At 40.6% G+C, this 10,992-nt stretch overlaps 2 protein-coding genes across 2 annotated transcripts; both read left to right on the top strand.

The window, feature by feature from the left end:
* Positions 1-2,698: 2,698 nt before the first annotated feature.
* Positions 2,699-5,447, top strand: LOC133957184 (nicotinamide/nicotinic acid mononucleotide adenylyltransferase 1-like). Its single transcript, XM_062392648.1, has 2 exons — positions 2,699-2,887; positions 5,001-5,447. The coding sequence occupies exons 1-2, from the start codon at positions 2,773-2,775 to the stop codon at positions 5,435-5,437; spliced, it is 552 nt and encodes a 183-aa protein (XP_062248632.1). The 5' UTR covers positions 2,699-2,772; the 3' UTR covers positions 5,438-5,447.
* Positions 5,448-6,354: 907 nt separating this feature from the next.
* Positions 6,355-10,764, top strand: nmnat1 (nicotinamide nucleotide adenylyltransferase 1). Its single transcript, XM_062392426.1, has 5 exons — positions 6,355-6,401; positions 6,760-6,882; positions 7,354-7,537; positions 8,298-8,419; positions 9,165-10,764. The coding sequence occupies exons 2-5, from the start codon at positions 6,768-6,770 to the stop codon at positions 9,563-9,565; spliced, it is 822 nt and encodes a 273-aa protein (XP_062248410.1). The 5' UTR covers positions 6,355-6,401; positions 6,760-6,767; the 3' UTR covers positions 9,566-10,764.
* The last annotated feature ends 228 nt before the right edge of the window (positions 10,765-10,992 follow it).

The raw sequence follows: 10,992 nt of genomic DNA, 5'->3' as shown, positions 1-10,992 counted from the left end.
GGTTTACCCATAGATATATATGGGTTTTACGGAAGCGTATTGCATTCACTTGAATAAAAAGAGGAAGCTCTGGGTTTTTGACTGTCTTTCAAACTTTTTCCCCCTGTTTTTCCGAGATAAAATAGTGACGTATAGCGTCGCTTAAAATGGTTCCGTTAGAACTCCTTTCAAAACAAGAGTCCCAACCACCAACCTGCTTTTAACAGGAACCACACATCAATCTTCCATTATAAAGCCACTAACAACGGGACAAGAATTAAAACTATCCTCTACCTATCTGCAGCATATACCCGAAAGATGGTCGAGACTTTCAACTGATGTTTTCAGGTTTATTTGAAACTTGATTGAATATTGATGTGTAGTCCCTGTCATAAGCAGGTTGGTGGTTGGGACTCTTGTTTTGAAAGGGGTTCTAACGGAAAGGGGTTCTATCGATTGTGTGAAGGAAAATAAACGAGTTTTGTGTCCCGATTCCATAACCATCTCTCATGTCTTATCTCGGCTGAGGCCTCCTGACAGAATAAGAGAACTAACTGCTTAGCCACATTGCTCTTTTGTATCCAGAAATTGCCTGCTCTTAGCTTTTTTTTCTTCTGTTTTTCCGAAACCTATTTACTGTATAGATTAAGAGATTTTTAAAAGTAAAGTCCGACATTTTCACTGTGGAATAGATCATTTCAGGATATTTCAAAGTTCTATAAAAACACTTTTCTCAATAAGTTCAGAGTAAGACTTATATGCCTGTGTTTAGGACCTCTCTGACTACCTACATACTGAATATTAAACATTTTTACTGTATAGATTACGAGATTTTTCAAAGTAAAGTCCAACATTTTCAATGTCGAATAGATTATTTCAGGATATTTCAAAGTTCTATAAAAAACACTTTGGATAATTCAAAGTTCTATAAAGACACTTTGGTCAATAAGTTCAGAGTGAGAGTGATATGCCTTTGTTCAGGACCTCTCTGACTACCTACATACTGAATATCAAACATATTTACTGTATAGCTTAGGGTATTTTTCAAAGTAAAGTCAAACATGTTTACAATGAAATCAGTTCATTTTTGGATATTTCAAAGTTCTATAAAAACACTTTGGATAATTCAAAGTTCTATAAAGACACTTTGGTCAATAAGTTCAGAGTGAGACTGATATGCCTGTGTTCAGAACCTCTCTGGCTACCTACATACTGATTATCAAACATATTTATTGCACAGATTAAGAGATTTTTCAAAGTAAAGTCCAACAGTTTCAATGTGGAATAGATCATTTCAGGATATTTCAAAGTTCTATAAAAACACTTTGCTCAATAAGTTCAGAGTGAGACTGATATGCCTGTGTTCAGGACCTCTCTGACTACAAACACACTGAATATCAAACATATTTACTGTATAGTTTAAGATATTTTTCAAAGTAAAGTCCAACATGTGTAGCATCAAATCCGTTCAATTGCATTCAACACCACTGGGCTTGCATGATTAGCATAATGCCACAGGGTCTTTGAGACAGTCCTGCATATTTCAAAAGACTGATGTAAATCATATTTGGTGACCTACATTTTAAAAGCCTGCTTAGCTATCTTGACGACCTCCTGGTCTTTGCCCCATCAGAGCAAAAAGCCCTTAAGAGTAAAGTCATTCCTTGGGATGATATTCTACTACCGGCATTTCATACCGAACTGCTCCTCAATTGCAAAGCCTCTGTTTGCCCTTACAGCTGGTTAAAAACGCAGAGGGGAGGTTGGAAGGTCAAACCAGAAGCACGGTGTCTTTGGAAAGGTTAAACACGCAGGCTGAACTGATTACTTCTGCGACTCTGCCTTCCTAAGCCTCAAGGAGAAGCTTTGAAACTGTGTAGTTCTCACTCACACAGACTTCTCCAAACCACTAATGCTCTCTATTGATAATTCCTGATGGCCTAGATACCGGAAGGTGAAACCAACGCTCGTCCAATCGCCTTTGCAAGCAAGACCTTCACTGGTTCATAAAAGAGGTATCCTGCTAATCGACTGGAATTCCTAGCGATCAAGTAGAGTGTCTGTGAAATTCTTTGCATTCTTTTACAGTGTGGACCAACAATAATCCCGTTACAGATAGCTCTGTTGTTGTGGGTCCCTCATCAGGAAACCACCCGATAGCAGGTATGACTTTGAATGCCGTCGTCTCCTTTTTCTCTGGAGTCCCTGTGTCCCAGCGCACTACCTCTGATAAAGGGGGGAGAATCATTAGGTGACATGTTACACCTGTGCACAATCAGTCTCTCTTCCTGGCCCCAATCCTAGAATCCCATCCTCACTCTCTCTCTCCTGCAGCCGACACTGATCCCGCCCCACTACCACAAACCCATTAATAATGACAATAAAAAAACTTGATGCATGGGAACAGCGTTGGGTAGCCAGGCTGTCCCAATATACTTAGTATCAAACATATCACAAACATATCACAAGCATATCACATTGTGGACTTAAGTGGCCTTAAGTAAAGACCCTTTTTACAGGTCAGTGATCCACATGACGATCTTTTGGCAGATGCTGAGGGAACGAGGGAGGTAAGAGTTCCGGATGTTTTCCGCTGCAATGTTCACTGCCTCCAGTTAGACGACTCTAACAGTGTTGCATCAAAGGTAGCCGCCTCCAAACAGTGTGGCATCAAAGGCAGCCGCCTCCAAACAGAGAAGCACAGCCTCAGCTTTGTAATTATGTGGTTTGTGACAGTTTGTTGACTCCATAGTCTCGGTTTTCTTCATCGTGTCTGTTGGTCCAGAATAAAGTATGAAGTGTCCCAGTGTAACCTCAGTGGTCCTGCTGGCCTGCGGCTCTTTCAACCCCATCACCAACATGCACCTGAGGATGTTTGAACTGGCTCGAGATCATCTGGAAGACACAGGTACATTCAAATAACAATAAGATCTTCTAAAGGAAATATTATATAAGTGTTACTTCTCCCTCACTTCTAAAAAGATCAAGCCCAGCAGATAGCGTGAGTTTTAACTGCTATTTACTACATCCTGTGAAAGTACATGATATATTCTCAATCCAGTTTTGCACCCTTCCTTAAAATCAGTTCTGTTGTTATTGCGTAATCCTGCTGAAAATAAACCAATGAACAATCCAACAAACAGACGAGGGTGAACTCATAACCTCCTAGACGGAGTTGATTAACTGAAGTTAATTGACAGATCACTTTTAAGAAATTCAACAGAATGACCCTGTTCATCTGGACAAACCACAGACCATTGAAGAGGATTCCTGTTATTTAATCAAATAAGTTTAGAGACATGTTTCTATGAGTTAACCGCATCTACTGTGCTGTTTTTTAATCGAGCGTTCATACACTCTCCCTCTCTTGTGTCTCAGGTCAGTATAGGGTGTTGATCGGGATCATCTCTCCTGTGGGCGATGGCTATAAGAAGAAGGGTTTGATTGAGGCCTCTCGACGTCAGGAAATGGCCAGATTGGCCACAGAGAACTCAGACTGGATCACTGTAGGTTTTTGGGAGAGCATGCAGCCTGATTGGGTGGCGACGGTCGAGGTGATTCGGTAAGTTAAGGCTTTTTTTCGATTGTTAGTGGCAGCTCTCTTGTGTTGTTATTACAACAAGACTACAACAAGGTAATCTGCCAATGAGTGTAGGAACTATCTGTCAGATATGTATGTGTCCTTGATCAGTTTGTTTGCGGTTTCTATTTCTGCCTCTTATTGCCATTTAAGAACTGAGTGAAGTGTATATATATATATACATATATAGGAGAGGCGGTGGTCTAGTGGCAGAAACTTGGACTATGGGCAGAGAAGGTCTCTGGTTCGTCTCTGGTTCGACTCCAGGAGAAAAACACAAGACGAACTTCACTCAGTATATATATATATATACAGAAATGAGAATCAAATATGTATGGGTTGTATAATTCATTTATTAGCGCAGGGACGGGCAAAGACATGTTGGGGTCAGGGGCTCAAGTGAGAAAAAGGGCACTTCTCATAATTATTTAAAACAAAAATTGAATATAGTGGAAAATCTGTGACTTCCTAAACAATTTATATTTTTACCCTCACACTCACGCAATTGTTATTTACCTAACAATTCACACAGAGACAATGGTCTTCTTTGGTATACACTACGTTTATCACAAGAGCAGACAACAACAAAAGAAACAAAGATGCATATTGCTCTTTTTCAATGTATCGAATCCACAGTGGACCCGCTGATACAAGGACAGGGTCTCAAGCCTCCTATGATGTCTATGTATGCATGTTTATGTTAATGCATAATAATGTATGAATGGATTTGGGGTGAAGAAAGAGGGACACTTGTGGTTGGGTTCTTTTGCCGTTTCCACTTCTTGAAAACTTCACTGCATAAAATGTTTGACATGTAAGACACCTTCTATAATATATGCTTTTCAGTTGCCTTTAGTCTCCCAGGTTGTGACTTCCTGCTGTAAAGTATGATCTTCATCAGGGAAATAAAAAACATTAACTTGTGGACATAATAATCATTACCATAAATCATTTGATAATGTACATTGCAGTCCAAGCAAGAAATCTGGGTTTAATGTTAGTCGTAATAATCTTAAACACAGAACCTTTAAATATATAATAAAACATTATTTACGTATTAAATCTGGAAAAAATATTTTGTTTCTTGCTGTATTCATTCAGGCATTACTATGACACCCTGTTGGAGACACAGCAGGAAAGCGATGAGACGGACACCTATGAAGCTTCATCCCCTCAGAACAGGAGCGGTAGGTCACATGTGGCTATGTAACGAATGGTATAATGTAAATGTTGTTCTTTCTGTCCTTCGTTTCACTCCTTTCTTTTTTAATCCATGATTTCAGACAGGTAACGACTCACGTTCTGAATGGTTCACTGTATTCAGTTTAACTTAAAAACGAGAGCCAATGGTTTGAATGTATGGATTCTTCCTTTCCCCCTTTGTTAAAAAAAAGCTAAATTCATATACAGTTTTCTGATAAGCTGTTTTCTCTGCTCTCAGACGGCCCTCGGGTGATGTTGCTGTGTGGGGCTGACTTCCTGGAGTCCTTTGGGGTCCCCAATCTGTGGAAGGAGGAGGACATCGAGGAGATTGTGGGTGACTACGGTCTGGTCTGCATCACTCGCACTGGCTACAACCCGTACAAGTTCATCCACAAGTCGGACGTGCTGTGGAAGCATCGCAGAAACATCCACTTGGTCCACGAGCGTGTGACCAACGACATCTCCGCCACTCACATGCATCGGGCGCTTCGTCGAGGTCAGAGCAGCGGGAACCTGTTGCCAGACGCCGTGGTGAGCTACATTCAACAGAACAACCTCTACAGTGCAGAGAGCGAGCAGAAAAACGCTGATGTGGTTCTTGAACCGCTTCAGAGAAACTCAGGGGACACCCGAGCTGAGGGATTTACTGCTGCGGCTGCGAGAACAGAAGTGTGAGCTGTTTACACCGACGGCTGTAGGTCTACTGTTAACTGAACCCATATCAGTTTATTTACGCTTCCACCAGGGCCAACTCTACACAGTGGTCTATTCTTATACTGCATTGAACGCCGCATCTCCTCCGTACTTTCTCTAGAGGAGATGGATGTGTGAACACAAATGTCAGTGAGATGTCCACAGTACATTCTCTGCCTGACCTCCTAGTATTAAGTCCGTAGAAATCCAGGAGAAGTCATGTGTGAACACAGCAGGGGATCCTCTGCTTGATGTTAAAGGCAAACTGCAGTTATACCATGTTTCAGTTTACTCTTTTCAACACATCAAACTAATTATTACTTGGTGCTGAAGATCAAAAAGTAAGGTGTGATTTCTATTCAATGTGAATCAAATAAACTTCTTTTTTTTCCACTCACAAGCTTTTCGTTGCTGGCTAAGATAATATTTCACTCCCAACAACCTCAGTTAAGGAATTGCCAAATCAACACCTTTTTGTTTTTGATTAAGATGCTTCTCGTTACGACAGTTAACTCAACTTTCGGGGTAATCATCAATAGCTGAATTAGCAAACTGCAACTGACTATGACAGACTCACTGTACTTCATAGCCTTGGACTGAGTGAATGTGAACATATTGCTCTTTGTCATTGCTTTACTAGTAATAGCAAAACCTTCGGTACATTCAGGATCTTGGGGAAATTAAGGAGGGGTGAATATAACAGATAGAAGAAGTGATTGGAAATAACTTTTGGTTAGCATTCTTTAATAATATCTATTAATTTCACCAAAATCCCTCACCAGCTTTACTCTTTCCATATTTATTGTTCTTGGTATTGGGATTATTGTAATAGTTTGCATTTTGTGCTCTTAATACTTGAAATATCAAGCTCTTATTTTGAAGATTAGCGGATGTTCCGCATCAGTTCCTGTTCCCCCTCAGACTGCGCTGTATTTGACTTCGACCGGTATGTGTTCAAGACAGAGAGATTTTAAAGTGACATTGTTAAGTTCGATAATTGATTTAACAACAAAAATCAGCATAATATTGTTTGTTAAGGTGGCTGTGTTTTCCGTGGCCACCGGAAGTAGCCTCTACGAGCGGCCGCTGCTACGATTTGAGCTTGAATTTACTGAGCTAATGTTCCCTGGCAATACGTGAAGCTAACGTGACTCTGGGTTTACAGTTAATAATAACGCTTACTAACGGTTTTTATAGGTTTAAGTGTTTATGATCCACTCAGGGAAGCAGAGCTGTTTTGCACCTGTGTGGTTTGTGACAGTTTGTGGACTCCACTGTTGTCTTCGTCGTGTCTGTTGCTCCAGAATAAAGTATGGAGTCTCGTGGTGTAACCTCAGTGGTCCTGCTGGCCTGCGGCTCCTTCAACCCCATCACCAACATGCACCTGAGGTTGTTTGAATTGGCTCGAGATCATCTGGAAGACACAGGTACATTCAAATGACAGTTATATCTTTTAGAGGAAATATTATATAAGTGTTACTTTCACTTGCACCTCTAAAAAGGTCATGCCCTGCAGATGGCGTGAGTTTAACTGCTATTTACTATATCCTGTGGAAGTAAATTACATACTCTCAATCCAGTTTGCACTTTTTCTCAGAAATCAGTTGTGTAGTTTTTGCATAATCCTGCTGACAGATAAACCAATGAACAAACCAACAAACAGACCAGGGTGAACTCTTAACCTCCTTGACGGAGTTGATTAACTGAGGTTAATTGAAAGATCACTTTTAAGAAATTCAACAATACGACCCTGTTCATCTGGACAAACCACAGACCCTTAAAGAGGATTCCTGTTATTTAATCAAATAAGTTTAGAGACATGTTTCTATGAGTTAACCGCATCTACTGTGCTGTTTTTTAATCAAGTGTTCATACACTCTCCCTCCCTTGTGTCTCAGGTCAGTACAAGGTGGTGAGCGGGATCATCTCTCCTGTGGGCGATGGCTATAAAAAGAAGGGTTTGATTGAGGCCTCCCACCGTCTGGAAATGGCCAGATTGGCCACAGAGAACTCAGACTGGATCACCCTTGGTTCCTGGGAGGGCACTCAGCCTGATTGGGTGGAGACAGTCGAGGTGATTCGGTAAGTTGACGATTCTTTTTCTTTTCTTATTGGCAGTGGCTGTGCTATAGCTGCAGGCAGCCCTTGTTGTGTTTGTCTCTTATGTTGTTATTAAAACTAGACTACAACGAGGTAATCTGCCAATAAGTCTAAGGAACTATCTCTCAGATATTTTGTTGTTCTTAATCAGAGTTTGTTTGCATGAGTTTTTATATTTCTGCCTCTTATCCTGTTTGTCAGTGATGAAACCACAAATAAAGAAATTTTTGGAATGATAAGAAGCTGGTCCAGTGCCATTTCAGAACTGAGTCAAAGGTTTCTGTATATATATAAAGTCTTTAGTCTCACAGGGTGTGACTTCCTGCTGTTAATAATTAACTTCATCACGGAAATAAAGACATGGAGTGGTGGACATAATAATCATGAACATGAATCATCTGAGGCTGTGCCTTGCAGTCCAAACAAGAAATGTGGGTTTGGTCTTACTCATCATTTTTATATTCATCGTGTCAGGTGTTCATTTTAAATGGTCACTTGTCAAAAAGACTCAAAAGGTGTTTAGTTTGGGCGACTTGAATGAAATACATGTCTGCCTCCTAGAGGGACCCGCTCCTCAAGGGTAAAGAAAACAACAATTTGTACAAGTTAGATGAAACTCACTTGTGAAGCCAATAGATCTCTTTCACACAAATCACACACTGAACCTTAAACAAATAAGAAACTCTTTTCAGCTGATAAATCTAGAAAAATCTGATGTTTGGTTTGATGTTTATTCACTCAGGCATCACCAGGAGAAACTGCTCGAGACACAGCAGAACTGCGATGAGACGGACACAGTCAAACGCACCAAAAAAAGACGAATAGAAAATCGTTATGAAGCTTCATCTCATCAGAAAAGGAGAGGTAGGTCACGTGTGGCTATGTTAAGCATGGTATAATGTTAGTGTTGTTCTTTCTGTCTTAGTTATGCTTCTGCCTTTGGGTGTTTTGACTCTACTCTGAGAATTTCACACTTCTAACACTAATCTGGCCTGAGAAAAGGGGTAAAAATGCATAATAATAATATAGAATATTGCATTCTCCCGTATAATCACCGACTAATATTTTGGGCTGTTTTAACTCAGTATTGATAATTGCATACACCCAATACCGATTTAGTCTAAGAAAAGAAGGCAATGCAAATCTCAATCAATCATCACTGACTCTAAATATTCATGAACAATAGGCTATCGGATCAGTGATCACCTTTAATAAGCACCAACAAAACAGATGATATAGTATTTAAACGGTACATTGCCATAGAGATGATTATGTCTTGAAGCGTCTCTCCTTCTCTTCCTGTCCCCTCACCTCATTACAGCAGTGAACTGAGGAGTACTTAGCTGCAATATAAGCTTCGACATGAGATGGTACACACTTAACCTTTAAAAAGAAAAGAGCAATAAAGCCTTAAACAGATGTTGAAATTAAACAAATGTGAAAATAATTTCTCAATTTCTCTCTTTATCTCCTCATGATCTCACTGTCTGTGCTTATTTGCATTTGCTTCTATTATTGAATTCCCTCTTTCCCCTTTAAACTATATTCTCTTCTTTTTTCCCCTTTGTTAATATATAGTTTTCTGATGAGCTGTTTTCTCTGCTCTCAGACGGCCCTCAGGTGATGTTGCTGTGTGGGGCTGACGTCCTGGAGTCCTTTGGGGTCCCCAATCTGTGGAAGGAGGAGGACATCGATGAGATCGTGGGCCGCTACGGTCTGGTCTGCATCACTCGTTCTGGCAACGATCCGCACAAGTTCATCCACAAGTCGGACGTGCTGTGGAAGCATCGCAGAAACATCCACTTGGTCCACGAGTGGGTGACCAACGACATCTCTGCCACTCACATGCGTCGGGCGCTTCGTCGAGGTCAGAGCGTCAGGTACCTGTTGCAAGACGCTGTGGTGAGCTACATTCAACAGAACAACCTCTACAGTGCAGAGAGCGAGCAGAAAAACGCTGATGTGGTTCTTGCACCGCTTCAGAGATACTTGGAGGCGTCCTCGAGCTGAGGGATTTACTGCTCTAGCTGCAAGAACAGAAGTGTGAACTCTTTACACTGACGGCTGTAGGTCTACTGTCAACTGAACCCATATCAGTTTATTTAAGCTTCCACCAGTGCCTACTCTACACAGTGGTCTTTTGTTATGCTGCAAGTTTGTTTTTTAGAGGATTTTTCACTGATTTCTCTGAAGCAGAGCTGCACTATATATCGAAAATCGCTCTCAATCGTGACGTGCACGATAGACGTATTGTAAAAGACAGCAATAACTGCGATAAATGATTTACATTTACAACGCACTCGTGCTCTGCATGTCCATATATTTGGCAGATGGAGCCCTGCTGCCCTCGATGATAAATGAAACGCATTCAGGGGGTTTTCAGGGAACGATTGTCGGAAGAAGAGAATGGAGAGACAACTGCCTCCGCCAAATCCAACGAAATTCTACCTTGTAATCTGTGTGATCAAGTTTGTCCTGAATTAAATTCATCGATATGAGCGGTTGATTATATAAAATAATTATGACGCTTATTTATGGTATTTCCCAGACCCTGAGGGGCAGGTTACAGCACACATGCACTAATATTGTGCAGCACTACTCTGAAGCTGCTTTCAGACATGCACTGAATTCCCCATCTCCTCCATACTTTCTCCAGAGGAAGTGCATGTGTTACCACAAAGGGTCCGAGTGAGACGCTCCGCAGTACTTTCTCTGCCAGTATAAAGTCTGAATAAATCCAGGAGAAGTCGATGTATGAATAATGTTAAGTTACACTTATGTTATGATATGTGAACCCTAACCCCACAGCAGGGGGTCCTCTGCTGGATGTAAAAGGCAATCATCAGGTAAAGGCCGTCGCCAATTTGCTGGATTTTACGCGGAGGTCATGTCTGAAAAAGGCTTGATTGAAGTGATTTAGAAACAGTGACACTTTTGTGTATACACACGAGTAGATTTTGTGTGTGTGTGTACTTTCAGATCATGTTAATCTCATAAATTGCTCTGTCGTTAGTGACATTTGGATTCACAATTAGGAGTTTTTTTAAATACGACCAAGATCAAAACAAATTTGAGCCTTTTACTCTCCCTTATGTGTTTCAGTTTACTCCTCTCAAGACATAATTAAAATTTGTACTTGGTGCTGAATATCTGAAAATGATGGTGTGGTTTGTATTCACTGCAAATGAAATAAACCTCTTTGTTTTCCACCTCGCAAGCTTTTCATTGCTGTTAAGATACTATTTTCACTCCCTCAGTGAAGGAATTCCCAAATCAACACCTTTTGGTTCTTGATTAAGGTGCTTCTCCTCACGATAGTTAACTCAACTGTCGGGGTAATCATCAAGAGCTGAATTAGCAAACTATGTGAGAGCTGTGTTTAAATTAAACAATACCTGATTACATCATATTAGTATAAGAATTGGTTCCTAATTAAT

This window comes from Platichthys flesus, chromosome 7, assembly GCF_949316205.1.
Source record: "Platichthys flesus chromosome 7, fPlaFle2.1, whole genome shotgun sequence".
NCBI lineage: Eukaryota > Metazoa > Chordata > Actinopteri > Pleuronectiformes > Pleuronectidae > Platichthys > Platichthys flesus.
The sequence above is the reverse complement of the archived record's forward strand: the minus strand, read 5'-3'. Positions and strand labels throughout refer to the sequence as shown.